Raw genomic sequence first — 18931 nt, forward strand, 5'->3', positions numbered from 1 at the left:
ACACCTTTTTTCTAATTAGGAAGGAAGGAAGGAAGGATGGAAGGAACTTGATTATCCACACAGTAGAAAATTATCTTTGGTATCACCACGCAGCACCAAAAGAACAACACAAAACAGGACATGATGGAAAACAGGATGGAAAAGCTAGAAGAAACTGACATCCTGAGTGAATTATAAGTTCCACCATGTTAGAGCTGGACACAACTGATATACGAATTTCAACAAAGCTGATATCAGCCCGATCCATCAGCAAATCAGCCTATAACACAGTTTGTATGAGTTTATTTGAGTAGGCTGTGTGTGTGTGTGTGTGTGTGTGTGTGTGTGTGTGTGTGTGTGTGTGTGTCCGCTCAAGAAAAGGATTTGGAGTCGGTGTGCATGATTGGCACACAATGCAGATGTGTGGGCAGCGGATGCCATCTGGAGAAAGAGGAGCGGGGTGGTAGAGGGAGGGAAAGAGAGAGAGAGAGATAGAGAGGGGGGGGGGGGGGTCCTCCATCACTCCCCTCCCCTGACAAAAAGGGCTGGTTTGACAGGAAGATAAAGAGAACGATGGGAGTGTAATCAATCAAAAACACTATGACACAAATAAAAGCAGAAAAGAGGAACAACCGTGCCCCTTGCGCCCTATCCCAACCACCACCACAACCCCGCCTGCTCGCCAGCAGACCTCCATCATTGTCGGTCCAATGAAACTTCGCCGTCATTGGTCGAAAAGATCAAAAGTGCCTCTGCTCGGTCCCCCTCTGGCTTTTTAAGGTTGTGAGATTTGTAGTCAGGGGAGAACTGGGGAAAGGGCCTTTCATCTGGGGATGTAGTAGTTGGACAATCGATGTTCGGGGGTAAATTGGCCAATTTTGTCGGAGCACCAGATGCTTTTTCTGTGTCATTACGCGGGACGAGATGCTTTCACAGGAGAGAACATAACCCCACAAAGGTAACGCGTGGCAACCCAAAAGATCCTCATAAACACCTCACACATCTTTCATCTCTAGTTCCAAATCAGCCAAATTCTTACTAACTCGATCTATAATGTATAAAAACACTACTCTCCATCTTTGAGTGGCATCTGAGAGGGGAAACAAAGCCACACAGTCTGTCAGAGCATTTGAGACAAAGGCAGGTCTATTCACAGTGAGATCACCCATATGAGAAAACTCTACTACTGTAGATGTGTCCTTGTATGGGCAGAAATAAATATATGGTAGCCAAATCTTGGAAGCTTGAGGTTGGTGTGACAGCTACAAAAAGGCATGAAAACTGGAGTGCTTGGAATCTGCCAAAAGTGGATGCTAGAGGCTATAAACAATATTTGCACACAAAGACACATTCTTATATATATGATGAAGAAAAATGCATACAGACACCTGCTGAGAGTGCAGGGAAATCTTTTTATAGCTGTATAAGTTCTCACCATCACAAACACATAGACGAAGACACCTAAATTGAAAATGCATTTCATTTCAAGTTTGAAGCTAGTCTGGTTTTATATAACAGAAAAAAAGAATGTTGACATACTTTTTTGATTCATGTGATAAAATGTTGTTTTGATTCCCACCCATAGAAAGGATCAGCAGCCCTTGAGATGATCCAGTGATTTGCCCAAGGACTTAGCAGAGTGAATCTTTGCGGCGGAGTAACCATCTCTGTAATCTGTAAAGGCCACATTCCCCTCTAAATGAGACACAATACAGACCCAGATATTAAACAAATGTGTTGGTTGGCGGATGTGGAAACCTATCTGTAGTCACTGACTGCTGTGTTTGCTGATGCAGAACGACCTAACCTGCCCACTCAGTGACAATCACCTCTGCAGATCATTGAAAAGGTTGCCTGCCTCCTGCTGCAATGGGCACATCTCATGGGAGCAATAGAAGACCTGTGTAGGAGGACATAAAAGAGTGAGAGCACCCTGGGCAAAAACCCCAGACCTGGACACAGCTGTGTGGCTTTCTCCAACATGAACAATGCAGCCTTTGTTTGAAAGAAAAAAAGTGCACGCAAGTAACATCATTTCCCCATCAATTCCTGCACATAATTCACCTCTGCTGCTTCACAGCACCAACTCTACCCCTGCACTGAGGGATTGGATCTGTGTGCACGTTTCATCATAAATACCCATAAATCCTTGATAATATTAGAATAATAGCAAGTGACAATAATCCAATACAGGCTCGACACCGATCACAAAACGGGCATTGTCAATTTCACAAAGTGCAATACCATGTAATGTTAAGGAGGTCATGCTCATGCTTGTTCTTTAATCCAATTTCGGTGGCAGAACAGGCGTCAATATCTCCGCTAGGTGGCGACCTTGGTCTGATGCGGTTCACCTTGGACAGCGCTGCGCTTGACTGGAGCCAGACTACATGCAGGATCAGCACAGTGTGACTGCTGAGGAACACAGAGGACAAAAACTGACGCATTGCATTTTAGTCGTGTAACTACATAGATGTTTTAGGAGCAAGTTGCTTTTTTATAATGCATTGAAGGAGTTGTGATTTCAGCAGCTTTATTTTCTTTCGATCACCATCGGTGCCATATAAACTGTGGATGTGCAGGGCGCGCACACCTCCTATGCGTCTTTACTGTTCACTAACACATCCCTCTCCGCCTCTAGTTTATTTTTAATAATAATGTTATTGTCTATTGGTGACTTGCAGAGTCATAGATAGTTTTATATCGCCCTTGTACCTGCATGACAAATATAGAGAAATGCCACCTCACACAATCACCATGTTGCCGAGACTCCGTCTAGTGCCCGCTGGTAACCGAGAGAGTGAGTTGTTTGGGGGGGGGGGGGTGTACTGAGGGAGAGGAGGGTAGTTAATGATTATTTGCCCCCTACCCACCCCACCACCCCCCATGTCCACTATCTTTCCTATATGGATTGACGGGGTCCGCGTCAGAGCGCATGGAGTAGACCCGCCTCCTGGCTTGTGGTGCGCTCGGTGCGTCTCGCTCACTGTGTCCGCTTCAATCCCATATTCCACTGGGAAAGAGAGAGAGGGGGAGAGAGAGGGAGCGAGAAAGAGAGAGAGAGCGAGCGAGAGAGAGAGAGAGCGAGAGAGAGAGAGAGAGCAGGACCTGGGAGAAGAGCAACGAAAGAAAAAGAGGAGAGGAAAAACGGAACAACCACACAAATGGCACTCATGGCAGGGATTTTGTTCACGGCTACCTTTCTTGTTTCTGGGATTTCTACATTGGTTTCTCCGGCACGGATATACCCCCCAAATGAAGGTAAGGTTGTTGGGAGAACATAACTGGCCGCGGACTTCTGACTTCATCCCCGCTCCGTCTCCGTGTGTGTGTTTGCGCTGCGGAGCCCCACTTGGTTCGTGGCCCCCCAGTTGCGGGGTGCGTGGAGCCGCAAAGAGTTGAATGGTAGAAAACATCGACGGTCATCTTTACTCAGTGACTTTTGCGAGGTTTTATTTTGAACGGAGCTGGAATGAGAAGTGGCTTTTCCAAACGGGCATCGGCTGTTTCGGACTTGGATCGTGCCAACTGCCGAAAGCCTGAGCAGGAATACTTGTAGCCCCGATACGAGCTGTTGGCTCTGCTAAGAGAGAAGGTCAAGCCAAAAACAAAAACTATGTAATGTTGCGTAAAGCATCTCACTAAAACTGACACGTCTTGAAGAACATAAATTAAGTGTTTTTACAAATCAGTGGGACAGTCGCAAATCCGACAACATCCGACTGATCCAGCTGCTCTTTATTTATCAATTTCCGAATTCCTCCCAGTAATCGCTCTGGCTGTCAGGAGGTGTTTTAGGTGGAAGGTGATTGCGAGAATGACAGGAAAACCAGAACTCAAAGCTGAAATGTTATTGAATAAAGGGCCAAATGGTGCATTAGATATACGCCGATTTCAAGAATGGTTCCCAAAGATCCATAAAACATATTGGGTTATGCTCTATCAGGTGCATGTTCAGTGAAAAGCGACAGAACATTGAACGTAGAAACTGAGCACGGTGTGCCATACCGGGAGCTCGGAGGGTTTCGGGACTGGAGTTGTCTGCTGCCTGCTCGGGGTCCCGGGGCGCAGTGTATCCAGTTCCAAAATGTTAGGCCCCGTACAGACTATATCCTGCTTCCCAGTGCAAATAACAATAAATGAAACAGTTGATATTATTAAAAAACAATAACAGACTACTGCTTACAGCCTGTGTCCTATAGATCCGTGTTTTCTAGAGCAAAGCCGATCGACACAAGTTCGAAATGATGCGTCGTGGATTCCGTTCATTTAAATATGAAACAAGTGTTTCTAACATAAAAATAGATCCGTTTTTATTGCACCTAATAATTTATGCTATGAATTTGCATAACGGGCTTATTCATTAATTTTTACTGAGCACTTCATTAAGTATTTCAACCACACCGAATTCAAAACAAGCGTAAAAATAGAAATAGCCTAGGTCTATCTATACCAATTAATTGAAGCCAAAACATTTTTAATTTGCCTCACAGGCCCAATCTTTTACTCTTTCTAGAGAAAAGTACAACTATTGTGTCAGCCAGCCTGTCTAGAACATTTTTAATGCGTTTTTTTTTCTTCGGCGACCAAGTTTAAGCAGACGGCTCCGTAATTGATTCTGACCACATCAAACCTGCTTTGAGCAGATGCTGAGCAAACTGAAAAATCATTATATTAAAACACACGGGGGACAATGGATTTGTCATTTGTGGAAAATATTTTTTCGTAAAGGAAATCAATCTAAACGACGTGCGTAAAGCGCAGTAGGGAATTGCGCACAAGAAAAGAACATTACAAGTTTATTACTTTGAACGCTCATTAGCCTATTCATTATTCTGTCTCTGTGCCGAAATTCAAATAGAGTATGTTTTTCAGTTTGATAAATCGTTTCAACAGCTATTTGTATTCATTAAGCCTTTTTCCCCCTTTTTTTTAAAGAAATGGGAACCAATTTTTCCTCCTCGGTGTGTTAGACATAAATGGATTATACATGCCAATGCTGATGTTGTATATGGACGGACTGAGACTGCGTGCTCACTTCTCCCATTCTTGTTTTCCAGTCACGTTATTGGATTCCAGATCTGTACAGGGGGAGCTGGGATGGGTCGCCAACCCGACAGAAGGAGGGGTAAGTACTGCAAAGAAGTGTCCCCTTGTTAGGACGCATGGTCCCCTATTGAGCAAAAATGGAGAGATATAATCCAATATTGGCAGGAGCTCCAAATAGATACACAGCCCCCTTTGATAATGCTGTCCTGGTGAGCGTTTATGGTAATATATTGATGATTTATTGAATTGTACAGCTGGTTGTACTGGGTGAAGGGTGAGATCAAGGCACAATTTCTAGTATCTTACAGTAAACATATGAAATAATTTACAGTTTAGTTGTATGGAAACCCTCTGGAACACCCTCCAGGGCCCCATGGGGTCCACTTTGAGAACCAACAGTCTACAGGCAACCTCCCCCTCCACCCACCCTCACCCTCAACCCCTGCTCCCCTTTCTCCTCGCTCTCCTTCTCTCTAACCACTCTGTAATGGTCAGATGCAGGGGCCGATACTGCAGCGGGCGTCGGGTTTCCTGAATAGACGGTGGATTGAATCGGCCTTTGTGGAGAAACTTTATATCCCTTTCCACCATTGAGTCGAAGGGTGGGTGGAGGGGGTGGGTGTGGGGGGGAGGCGAGGAGAGAGAGAGAGACAGAGAGAGTGGGAGAGAGAGAGGAACTTGGCAGCTGAGAGAGGGTCCTCTGGAATGGATGAATAAGGGGGAAAGTGCAGTGGGGTTCAGCTCTTGCCGCAGGAAGACTGAATCAAGCTATAAAGCAACGGGGAATAGGGTCAACCAAATGCATGATCCCTTGGTCTAATTGGGATACCTGCAGTGGCTCTGATAGGAGGAAGAATAGGGGCCGCACTAGGGGCCACAACTATGCCAGGGTCAGGGCTGAGTGTTAAATCTGGTCATAAAGATTTAACAAAACAATTTCATTTTCATCATTTTGAAAAATCAGCGATAACCTACATTATACATGTTCAAGATAAACACACAGCAGTGTTTTATCATTAAACAGTCTAATTGTCCCACTCGTAGAAATGATGATGAGCCTTTTAATGTTTCATGAAAATTAATACAAATTAGCAACAATCATGTCAGCTAATGAATATGAACCTTGGGGAGCAGAATTTCACCTTGTGCAGCTGTTGCAGGCTCTGCTCGAGAGCTATTTCCTCACTGAACTTGGCTGCTGCCGTGCTCAGGTTCTCCCCCGCGGCCATTTTATCACAAACAAGTGATTGACAGGGTCCTGGCAGGCCCGGCGAGCCCGCATTCACCCTCTCATTACGACCAATTGGCCTTTTTCTCCCCTCTTCCTTGCTATCGGAGGGGTGGTGGGGGTGGGGGGGGGGTGGTGCAGCCTTATCTCAGCGGCGCTTGATTTCCACAACAAAGGGGGGAGGTGGGGGGGCGAAAAAAGGAAGAGAGCAGAGTGGAATGGAGCAGCAGGGAATGATAGACATTTTCTCAAATCATACAGCCGCAGCTATGTTTAGCATTATCCTGCCCTCCTCCTCCTCCAGGGAAATAAGTCTTTAAACCAGATTGTTTATGATAAGGCGTCAAATCAAATCTGGCAGCACAAACCCATATTCTCACTGTTCCGTTATTATTTGTTTCGTACAGTTTTTTTTAAATGGCTGAAGCTCCGGCAGCCAGAGGCCTGTCTGCTCTTGTTTACAGCCCTGCTCAGTCAAAGACTCTATTTAAAACACACGGTGAAAAACTTAAGGGAACACCAGCCTCTCAAGACATGCTTGTATTTGCTCAACAGTGCTCTGTCGAGAGGGGAACTCTATCATAAGTAAAACAAACATTCCCTTTCAGGAAAAATAAGCCAGGCCGCGCTGGATAACTTAATCCATGCGCCCCACGTCAGCACCCCCCCCCCCCCCCCCCACCACCACCACCACCACCACCTTCTCTCATATGAGTTCATACCAACAACACCAGCTAACATGTGTGCATCTGTCTCCCAGTCCCCATCACGTATGCAGACGTAAAGCAGGCACACATTAGATCATTAGCATTGATTCAGAGACCTAGGTTTCTGCAGCCCTGTAATCCCCTGTTTTTCATTCTTTCCCTTCCCCTCTTCTGAGCCATCCAGGTCTCTCAGTGTGTGTGTGTGTGTCTGAAGAGGGTTTTGTAAACCACTCCCCAAGTAATTGAACTGTAGGCATTACTGACGCATAGAACTAATTACAAATTTCCTTTCTCACAGTCGAGGAGAAGCAATGAATATTAATATCTGTATGATTCTACATTAGGACCTAACAAGTTTATTAGGTACCATTCATAAAATATGCATTAAGTTTAGCCATCAATTAATTGCTCTGCTGAGATTCAAATATTGACTAATCTTTCACGCATGCTCTTTTGCACAGTATCACTTGTTCTCGACATAGACGGGCTCGCTGTTACGCGTGATACTCGCATAGCTTATTTTCATTAGGAGAGAATTAAGTTCAGATATTTCTCTAATGTTCTTAATAGACCTTTATGAGAGTGTAATGACACTGCCATAACATTTTCCCTAATCTAATTTTCCTTAAATATTGTATGGAATTTAATATTCTGTAGGTCAAAAATAGGTCATTCATTTGTTGATTGCAGAATAAAACTCAGAGGTACCTTTTTTAACATTTTTTATGGTTGTGTCCTATCCCCAGTGGGAGGAAGTAAGCATTATGGATGAGAAGAATATCCCCATCCGGACGTACCAGGTGTGTAACGTCATGGAGCCAAACCAGAACAACTGGCTCCGCACTGACTGGATCCCCCGCGGAGGTGCCCAGCGTGTCTACATCGAGATCAAGTTCACCCTCCGAGACTGCAACAGCCTCCCGGGGGTCATGGGAACCTGCAAGGAAACCTTCAATCTTTACTACTACGAGTCCAACAATGACAAAGAGCGCTACATTCGCGAGAACCAGTTCGGCAAGATCGATACCATCGCCGCGGACGAGAGCTTCACTCAGGTGGACATCGGCGATCGCATCATGAAGCTGAACACGGAGGTGCGGGACGTGGGCGCCTTGACCCGCAAAGGTTTCTATTTGGCCTTCCAGGATGTTGGAGCGTGCATTGCGCTCGTGTCCGTCAGGGTCTTCTACAAGAAATGTCCTTTAGCGGTGCGTAACTTGGCCCAGTTTCCTGATACCATCACTGGAGCCGATACCTCCTCGCTTGTGGAAGTTCGAGGCTCGTGCGTGGATAATTCAGAGGAGAAGGAGGTTCCCAAGATGTACTGTGGAGCTGATGGAGAGTGGCTGGTGCCTATTGGGAACTGCTTGTGCAACCCTGGATACGAGGAGCGCAATGCAGAATGCCAAGGTAAAGAACTGACATTTGTCTACCGTTTTTGGGTGCCTATTTTTTGCCCCTTTCTCTATTTATACATCACTCTCTCCCTTCAAGCTTTAGCTTTCTGTACAGTATCCTACCTCTTTCATTTCCCCTCTTCCTTGTGCTCTGTCTCTTTGTCTTTATCCCCCATGCTTCGCTCTCTTTGTCCTTCTCTCTCTCCTCCCACCCTCGATTCACCCACCTCTCACTCTGTTGGATTTTTTTTTCTTTTCGCTCTCGCTCTCCCACTCTCTGCGTTCTTCTTTCCAGTATCTGGTTGGGTGATAGAAGCAATGATGATTGTAAATGGAGTAATTAGCAGGCCCACAGGGAGGTGTTGTGCAATGGGATGCATCTCAGAGGAATCGGTGACACTAAGGAGGAGGCTAGAGCTCCAACTGGTTCGCACTACCACAGTGTCTTCCACCCCCACCTACTCTTTGTCTTAGTCCCGATGGGGTTCGGAGCTGGGAAGAAGAGATAGACAGCTTTAGAGAACGGGAAGGAGAGAGAAAGAGTTTATCATTCCAAGCAGGTATGAGAGGAATGAAAATACACAGCTGTGAGATGGGGCTGAAATAGTGCTATTTGGTAGGGGGGTATAGCCCTTTGTGGGCGATTATTCTAGTTTCAGTTTGGCATGACCCTATACCAGGCTGTTTGATGAGGTTTTAAGGTCAGTGCAGAGTGCCTCCTTCCATATTTTTCAAATCAGGAAAATGATAGAACTGTCAGCATGTTGGTGAATACAAAAGATTGACTAGCAATGTTCATGAAACAACCTACCAACATTTTTGCTTTCAGTCTTACACTCTCTGACGGTGTTTCGGCATCTTCATAGACTCCACGCTAATTTAACGTGCTTGTTTCATTGCACACTTCAGGTTGTAGTTTATGACATACAAGTGCTGTATAGTGGATAGCATCTAGTTGTATTCAGCAGCTGTTTTTGTAGAACATGTTCAGCGTTTTGTGAAGCCAAGGTGGCGTTGTCAGCCAGCCAGACGAACCCATGCCAATTCTACCACCATGGTTTATTGGTACACCCCATCCGCCACCCACTACCATCACACACAAAAAGCAGAGAGCCTCAGCAGTGAGGGGTCAGAGGCTGGGCACGGGTGATTAACAAGGGGACAGACCACTGCACCTCTCCTAATTTATGAGGGAGCCTTTATCTTAGACGACTAATTGCATGACAAACAGGTCTGGTGATTTAGGGGTTCCACTGGCTGCTTTGGGAAAGGGAAGGCAAAGAGGCACAAGTGTTCACAGATGGTTTTGTGTGTGCACTTTGTGTGTGTATTTGTCCCAAAAAAAACCCCGTATCATTTGAGCTGCAAGAGTTCTCTTGGAATGTTGCCCATCTCTCCTGTCGCCGGGTTTAGATGTCTCAGGCCAGGTTTCTGTCCCCAGGGTCGGCTTCAAAGAAACGGAGAGAAATGGAGGGTTGAGGGAAGGAAACAAGAGGGTAGTTAGTTACAGACTTTAGGTAAATCTCGTCTGAATTGGCTTTCTATCTTGCAATTCACCATAATAAACTCTCTTGTTTCAAATCAGAATGAGAACCCTGATCTCATACTGTGTATCGTAACTTTGCTTTGCTTTGCCTGCAACCTTGAAACAGACTCCTTATCTCTCCTCTTTAATTTAACTTGAGATAAATAGCTGTTACCCTCCTAAGAAGGCAACAAAGGATTTTGGAAAGCTTGATTTTATATGACTAATGCAGTCTTGAAGTGTCTGCCAGCCTCTGAGCTGGCAGTATTGCTTTTCAAGCCAATATATCCATTTAGTTCACATATCCCTGCATCTGCTTTAGTTTGTTTAAATTTACAGTGCCAACACATCCACTTCATTCACTCGTAACTTCAAACGCACTTCTCAAAAAGCTTCTTAACATTTCACTTCAAATGAACTCGGGTTAACAAGCATAGGGCTTGATGCTTCATGGCTGCCTGAGGCGTCAGTGTGGGTCAGCTCCAGTGACTGAAGGGTTAAGAGGTGCTGGCCACTGTCAGCCTTCAAGTGCGCCGATGAGCTGGTTAATATTCCCCTGTAGGTCAGGCTTTATGGGTGAGGGGCACCACTGCTATATGACCATGTTACTTCGACAGGAGCTGGTTTTTAGGAGGGGGAAGGGAAGATATCTAGGGGTAGTTGTGGTGTAAGGTGTGTTTGTTAATAGTGTTTTCTGACTTTTAACACGTGTATGAGAGTATGTCAGCCTTTGCTCCACACTATGTGGTTTGATTTGATAAAAAAACCTTCCTGTTTAAAGGTTTTCTATGGTGCATACAAACCCAATTGTGTGTCTGCGAGTGTGTGGGTTCACAAACTTGTGTGTCTGTGCTTGTTTGTGTATGTGTGAGGTTACAAGGGCACCTTGGCCCCTGGTTCCCAGCCCAGGATGAATGGGCTGGCTCCTCCATCATTGTTTAGGGCAGCAGCAGAGCTGACTGAGGCTGGCAAGGTTTTGGGGGGAAAAGAAGTTTGGGGATTTGGAGGAATGGGGGGGGGGGCTGACAGGCCACGTAGGAGTTGTATTCTCCACCCCTGGCAGGGGTCAGGGGTCATCTCTTTCTGCATCCATCTTACTGCTGTGTCTGACAGGGTCGTGTATCCAGGATTGATTAAGACGTCAGGGTTTTGACAGCTGTGGAGGGTGTGTGTGTATGTGTGTCTGTGCTCGAGGTGGGCCAAGGGTGGCCAGGGTGTAGACCCTGGGCTAAAGCAAGCGGGACAGCTAGGGCACTGAGGGCTCAGGGGCCCCAGATCCTATAAGAGGGGGCTATGTCTGTTTGCATTTGGGATCCCTTTCCCTGTTAACCCCCCCCAAATGCCTCTGTTGAGAAAAGGTGGGGGTCAGGGCGTCCTCTCGCTCCTCATCTGGTGAGGGGTTCCCTACTGTTGGAGAGGAGGGGTGATGAGCCAGTGGCGGTGGGTGTGGTGGTGGTGGTGGGGGGGCAATGAGATGTATATCATTATGAGGAAACAATCATCACAATTTGTCCCGTCAGCAAGTGAGAGACACTTTTGAGAGACAAAGTGCATTGGCAGCAGTTTGGCTTCTGCAGAGCAATGATGTGTGTTTTTTGGGAAATCTGCTGTGTCTTCAAGTTGTGTTTGTTGGCGTGTGTGTGTGTTTGTTGATGATATAGCTTTGTTGAGGTGTGAAGGTGACAGGCGCTTTTAACACCTTAGAATGCTAGTTCATGGTTGAGCTGTAAACCAGGCCCCCCCACACACACACACAACCTATCACCACTACACTACTGCTATCAATCAACACACACACAAACACACTTAATGCTTACTCAAAAACAGAAAGAAAGTTCACAATATCTTGTAATGGATTCCCTTTTTCAGATTTTTGAGTTCTATATTTTCTTCATTCATATCTTAAAAGTAAGCAAATAGAATTCACTTTAACTGCATTTCCCACATGCTCTGTATACCCTCACAACCTGCTTACATGTGTGCATAACAGCTTAGGGCCCCGACCGTGATGTCATTGTGTGATCTGAGCATTTTCTCACCTGAGACCCCCCCCCTCTCTCTATACACTCCCTCGTTATTCCCAGCAATCCTTGCTGAGCTGGAAACTCTCATTTATATTGGATTAAGAGGTTTTAAGGATGAAGTTTCTCTCCCGTGCTCCATTCATTGTGTGTTTGCGTATCTAGGTCTCCCATTCTCTCTCTCCCCCTGTTGACAGTGTTAAATATGCGCTTGGGAGCATCATTCTAAATTCACCACGTAATTCTATTTAGCCCGCCGGTCCCCAATGGCTTTAAATACACAGACTCAGTCCTTCGCTCTTCCTCTCCTGTTTTCTTCCTCCTTCTTCCACCTCTCTCCTGTATACACACAAATGAGATATTTGTATCTTCTTCCTGGCTGGTCTGGCTGCTCTGTTTTTTTTTTTGTTGTGTGTGTGGTATCTGTTTTTTCTAGACTCAAGATTAAAATCTCCTGTTGCTTTACCAGCTCTTTATGAGCTTCCCCCTTCTTTTTTGTCTCTTTCTTCTGTCTAATCTCCCTCCATTTTTTATTGTGGAGTGTCTGTTAGTAATTTTCACCGGTTCACACTCTGTCTTTTTTACCCCCCCCCCAACGGCGGTCGAGGTGGTTAGTGTTCATCAGCCTGTCTCTGGTGGCAGCAGCAGGAAGTGGGCTAAATAATGAGATTACCTTCACTGTTGGGAGGGAGGCAGCACACGGAACATCATCACCCGTCATTGTTCTCACAAACACACACATGCAGAGAGTGTGAGTGTGCATGTGAAGCCCAAATGACAAAAATCCAGGCGCATGCAGGGGAGGACGTCTTAAGTGAAACTCAGCTGCATGCACACACACACGCTCATACACACACACATACACACACATGTGTAAAAAAGGACATGTCACAACATCATACTGAAGCTTCTGTATGGGTTAGAACACACACCCACACACAGTTACACACACACACACAAAGTCACACACACTTGGAGCAGAATGGAGGTGAATGTACTCATCACTCTCCCTGCCACCAGAGAGGCTCATTTTGTGCTCCTGAATAGAGACGAGGAATCTATTACCAACGGAGAGCAGAAAAGAACAACAGAAACAGAAAGACAGGACAAAATGTCTCATGAGCAATCCTCCACCACCACCACCCCCCCACTTCCCCCCCTTCTCCGCTGAAATAATTGCTTAAAGCATGTTTAAAACGCTGTTCTCGCTCAGCTCAAATGATGGAGGAAAAAAAAAGAAGTCCACCTAACACACACAACACAAATCATCCTCCCTTGACTGGTTGGAGGAGAAAGAGGAGGAGGAGGAGGAGGAGGAGGAGGTCTGTGGTGGTAATTCAGCCGTCATTAGCTGAGGTGCTGAAATGTTTTTCCTGTTTGGGCTGCCGTCCTGCCCCGCCGTTTGTTCCTTTCGCAGTTCTTGACACTCATCACCCTCACTCTCTCTCTCTCTCTCTCTCTCTCTCTCTCTCTCTCTCTCTTCTCTCTCTCTCTTTCTCTCTCTCTCTCTCTTTCTCTCTCTGTCTTTCTGCGCTCGGTGTCCCATTTAGGGCAGGAAGCCACCGGTGATCGAGCATGACCCAGGCTGATGGCCGTAGTGCTCCCACTGCGCCAGCTCCAGCTACAGAGTGTACGAATAAGCGGCCACGAATACCCATCTTTAAGTCATTTAACTCCCATTTAGTTCTAAAAGCTCATTTTTTCCGATGAAAATCATATTCCTTTTTAGGACATTTCTGGATAGATGTTATGACTCTCGCCTCATTTCAAGGAACTGACACAAAGGGAGAAACTACATTTGCAACAAGTGGGATTCTTAGCCTCAATTGTCTTGTGGAAAGTACAATTGTAATACTTAATTTGAGACATAATGGCATGTTAGGATGTGAAATTGCCAAATCTGCCCACTAAAATGCTACCATAGCAGACACAGTGTGTAGAGCAAATGAGGTACTGCTTTGCTTTGAGCTTTAGTGCAAATATGGTCTTCATGGTCTCAGGATTTGTTTTGATTTTTCTAGTTAAATAGCAACAGGTGTCATGTAATGTCTTGAAATATGGCTGATTTATAACATGAATGGGCAAAATGGGCCCAAACTGAGTAGTAGTCTTTAAGAAAATATGTTCAAACCAAGCTCTGTTCTACATGGCAGCTTTTATTTATCCAAAAAGTGACACAATATAGTCAGATATGTTAGTGTAGATCTTTGATTGTGCTCCAGTGGTGCTCAAAGAAAATGTCCAAGATAAAGAGGTGGAAACAAATAAAGCAAAACAAAATAAGTAAAAAAAATTTAATATTTAATCAGATTTGGATGACCTCATAAACTTGGCAGAGCTTTTTAAAGTTGCAGTCATCCATCTGTGAATGTTCTTGTATCATTTCTTGTTAAATTCACAAATTGCCAAAATAAGTATACTCATACTTTGCTAATTAGTACATATTGTATATATATATCAATGGCCTATAATTGACAGATAATGTGGACTTAGGGTAGTTTACATGGTTGGCAGCTGGCATCAACGACTTACTCTATATGCTGTGAAAATGTCAAAATGGGGTTTAAAAGGATGATACAATTTATCCTCCTCTCCTTTCCTCTCCTCTCCTCTCTCCTCTCCTCTCCCTCATCTTTTTGAAAAGCATCCCCTCTTTGAAGCCCGCGATGGGAAGAGGGAGCGATTAAAGCAGTCAGCAAGCAAATTAGCATGTCAAAAGGCCCTGAATCAATACCCCAGCTCTCTACCAACACAACCCTGCAGTCCTTTCACCCCCCCCCCCCTTCTCTCTTTTCGCTCTCTCTCCCTCTCTATCCTTCCCCGCCGTTCCCCCCCGTTCCTCCGGCTGTTCCCCTTCTTCTCCCTCCATTTTCTCCCGCACTCCTGCACACTCTCCCTCTTGCTCTCTTGCCCCTCTCTTTCTCTTCAGCTCACTTAAAATTTCTCCCCCCCTCCTCCCCCTCCCCTTTCCTCCAAAAACCCCTGTTTACTCCCTCAGCTGATAGACGGAGAGTAGCGAGAGAGGAGGGGGGCGACGGAGGGGGTTTGTAAAGAGAGTTGGACGGATGTATAGGCAGAGAAAGACGAGCAGAAAGAGAGCGAGAGAGAGAAGTGGACAGCCATCAAGTGGGCATGGACTATTTCAGATAGAGAGAGAGAGAGAGAGAGAGGTTCTGAAAGAGAAAGAGGGCCTCTGCCACCTTCTTTGTGCTTGAAAGAGAGGCAGAATGGACCTTTCTCGCCAAGAGAGAGAGAGAAAGGAGGAGATGGAGATGAGGAGGCTATGAGGGAGGTAGAGAGAGAGTGAGAAAAAGAAACAAAAAACAGGGGAGGAAGTGAAGTGGAAAGAGATTTAGTTCCAGTCTGGCAACTGTGCTTTTTCTACACTTCATCCGTCGGTTCACCATTGCACGGAAATCCCTTTGATCCTGGGCAATGTGTTACTGATCGCGAGGGCTGGGTGTGTGTGCAGACAGACAGAGAGAGAGAGTGTGTGTATGTGTGTTTGTATGTGTGTGTGTGTCTGAGCCATTATCTGTCCTATATTTATTCTGTGCATCTGTCGCGGCAGGCATATCACATGCTGTATCATAAACTTCTATTAACGTTCCAATCGCGTTGTGTGATCTGAGCCCCGGAGACAAAGCGGCACGACAGCGCTTCAGATGGACAGCCAACTCTCTCCCTTCAGTATCTTGACAATGGGAGGCTGATTGCAAACACCTTGAAAATGTTTTATCGCTCCTTCTCTCTCTCTTTCTTTCTCCCCGCTGATTTCTATCTTAAGCTCCCTCCATCCTGCCGGGGCGGGGGGTGATAGTAGGTGGTCTTTTCTTCCTTTTCCGTTGTCATCCTTTCTCTCCGGGGCGCAGAGTTCAGTGGCCAAATCAAAGGCTGCTCCATGGCAATCAGTTAGGGGGTTATGACAAAAAGCCTTGCAATAAAGGGCTGCTCTGTAATCTGATGGGCCCTGAGACTGGACTCTGTGCCCATTTTAATGAGCTGAGATCCCCCCTTTTATAATCATGGTGGTGGAGGAAATGGCACACTGGTTCATTCTCCTTGGAAAAACACACACACATACACACACACACACACACACACACATACACACAAGCTCAGAATGTGTGATATGTGTGTAGGAAGGAGACTGAGGAATACATGCAGGTTGTTCTGTTGCGTTGTGTGTGAAGTGGGCTGAGTTAGGTGACTGACAGTTGGAGGCTTGAGTCACAGGTAGAAAGCCATTTGAACTACAACTCCCAGGGTGCATTTTGGTAGGAAGTATCCAATCACTGAGGTTATAATGTGCCTATGGGTGCTTATTTACAGTGAAAGGAGGCTAAATTTGACATGTTTTGAGAACCTGATATTACATTCAACAGTTACACCCATTCTCTTTCTGATTCTGGGTCAGTTTTGAATTTAAAAAACTGAATTTAGTAACTATTGCTGTGTTTTGCTCTCAATTACAACAACAAAATATTGCACATTTGCTACCGCGCTCTTTCATGTCTTTGACTGACTTTTCTCCCATAACAATAACAGCTGAGGTTTATGACTATTACAGTATTTAGGCCCATCTGTCATAACAAACTGATGGCCATAACATAAACCTATAATACTTTTTTATATGTTGAAGTTGAAGAATATGCAGAATATAAACTGTGTTACTGTAGGCAGCCAATCTTAACTTTTTATTTCTGCACAGTTCTGTATGCATCAAACAATCAAGATGTGACAGGTTTTTAAAAAAAGTTCTGTGGAGCTGTTTTTTCTCTCTTCTCCCACTCTCCAAATGGGAACTGATTTTGGGAGCCACTTTGAAACTCTATTGTGCCTAAATTTGACACGCAAACACACACACACACAGCCTCCGTTGAAACCCCCGAACTTTGAGATCAGGTGGCCGACCCCTCGCTGCGCATACACATGTATTCGCAGCGACATGCAAAGCACACGTGTATCAAACGCACCTTGGGGATGCCTTTGAGGTGTAACCTCTCGGCAGGAGGACCGAAAATGTAATTTGGGGATGTGGAGGTCTCGCAGCACCCGGGATCCAAAGCTTGCAGATCTCCAGCCAAAGGCAAAGGTGTGTCCATGCTAGGGCACGTCTCTGGGATTAGAAACCTTGATCCTTCCTTATCCGCAGAGCTGTCAAATACTGCTGGAAGGGGAAGAGAGAGAGAGACAGAGAGAGAGAGAGAGAGAGAGAGAGAGAGAGAGAGAGAGAGAGAGAGAGAGAGAGAGAGAGAGAAAGTCGCAATCCCTTGAAGCCTCACACCGCGGAGGAATGTGAGGACAAGAAGAAAGAGGAGAAGAGAGGAAAACAGTGGAAAACAGATAGGATAGAGATTGAGAGAAAAGGAAGTGATTTTAAATGAAACAGGAGCTCAGAGATATATCTAAGTGGAGCGGTGATGAGTGAATGTGTGTGACAGAGAGAAAGAGAGAGAGAGTGTGTGTGTGTGTGTGTGTAAGAAGAGAAAAAGATGAATTGACTCCTGTCTAGCGGGCTTGATAAATGGCTCGAGATGTGAAAGGTGAAGTGGGGGGTTATGGGTACAGACGCTGATTGCTCTTTGAACAAGCCTAGTGTGGTTGTGTCACGACCTCCGGCAGCTGCGCTTGATATTACCATCAATATCACTACTTGTGTGTATCACGGAGCAGGTTAACCTCACTTTGAACTGTTTTTATTTGAACTACTTTCTACTGAAGGAATAAAAAAAAAATGTGTTGACAGCGTTTTTTGCAGATTACCTAAAGTAGCAGGGACATTTTTTCTAGAAAGAGATGCTGCTGTTGATTTTTAAATATGTCATTTTCAGCTTCACAACTGAAATTTCACTCACTAAAACTCTCTGCATGGCTAGATACAACCAGAGTGAGGGAATACTGTGTGTTTTTGTAATTTGGGTGAGTTAACACAAGCAATATGTATGTGACTTCTCTCCTCTCCAAGACTAAAATATGTCGACTATGTGTAATATACTGGTCCTTTGTGTTTGGAGTGTAGAGATCCATTGTTGCTGGTGTTAAGATAGAGGATAAAGTACGTCATGTTGAAATTTTTTTTGGCAGCTCTGCAAGCCAAGCGTTTGAGCATCACCCAAAAGTGGTGAAAAAGAGCATAAAGATAAGGTGAGATAACAGGAAAGGACGGGAAGAGAGCAGTACACATAGTTGGAGTGAAAAAAAAAGGCGTCGAGTCCAAAAAATACAAAACATGATCCTTGAAAAGCTCGCCTGGACTTCTTCCAGCGGTCCCGCACACTTACATCAAAGCTCGCCGTGCATTTGAATCCTTGAATCTCACAGCCTTTTTTTTTTTTTCTTTTTCCGTCCCTTCCCATCATCGCCGTCCCTGTGCGTCTGTCCTCACATCAAAGCTAGAAGGCTAAAGCGTAACACATTAGCAGAGTAACCCTGTCTAAGCAGAAGCCATTAACCCTAGGCTCTTGTTACACACCCTGCAGCCCCCTGCCCGGCCTCCCCCTGCAAGGCCAGGTTCAACTAGCTTGAGGTTAGGCAGGGCAACACATATACTCCCAAGCAAAATTTTGGGACACACACACACACACCCACACACACATATGTGTTGCTAACTTTGGAAGGCTCACACACATCATGCAAAGCTATACCATGTGAACAGGATCTGACACCATTTCGAGAGAGAGAGAGAGAGAGAGAGGGAGAGAGAGAGAGAGAGAGAGAGAGAGAGAGAGAGAGGGAGAGAGAGGGAGAGAGGTGGTGGTGGGGTATCACTTCTACAACAGCAATGACCTCAATCCTGTTTTAAGAGAGAGAGAGAGAGGGGAAGAAAGAGAGAGAGAGAGAGAGAGGGGAAGAAGGATAGAGAGAGTGAGAGAGAGAGAGAGAGTGGTATAGAGCAAGCAAGGCCTGAGTGACACCAGGAGAGGTCAAAGGTTAAAGCAGTGACAGCCACAGTGGAGACCAGCAGACCGTCATGGGGCTGACATGAGCTGTTGAAGAGCTAGTGACCCAGGAAAGTTTTTATG

At 45.4% G+C, this 18931-nt stretch overlaps 1 protein-coding gene across 4 annotated transcripts in view; it reads left to right on the plus strand.

Moving 5' to 3' along the window:
- The first annotated feature begins 3081 nt into the window (after positions 1–3081).
- The window catches only part of epha4l (eph receptor A4, like), a 58082-nt gene continuing 42232 nt past the window's right edge, over positions 3082–18931 (plus strand). For 2 of the 4 annotated variants that reach the window (XM_053320481.1, XM_053320482.1), the window contains exons 1-3: positions 3098–3240; positions 5040–5107; positions 7710–8373. In XM_053320481.1, coding sequence (XP_053176456.1) covers positions 3144–3240; positions 5040–5107; positions 7710–8373 — 829 coding nt within the window. In that variant the 5' untranslated portion in view covers positions 3098–3143. Of the gene's footprint in view, positions 3241–5039; positions 5108–7709; positions 8374–18931 lie in introns of all 4 variants that reach the window. The other 2 variants (XM_053320483.1, XM_053320484.1) reach the window with 2 other exon arrangements.

Source organism: Scomber japonicus, chromosome 6 (assembly GCF_027409825.1).
Source record: "Scomber japonicus isolate fScoJap1 chromosome 6, fScoJap1.pri, whole genome shotgun sequence".
NCBI lineage: Eukaryota > Metazoa > Chordata > Actinopteri > Scombriformes > Scombridae > Scomber > Scomber japonicus.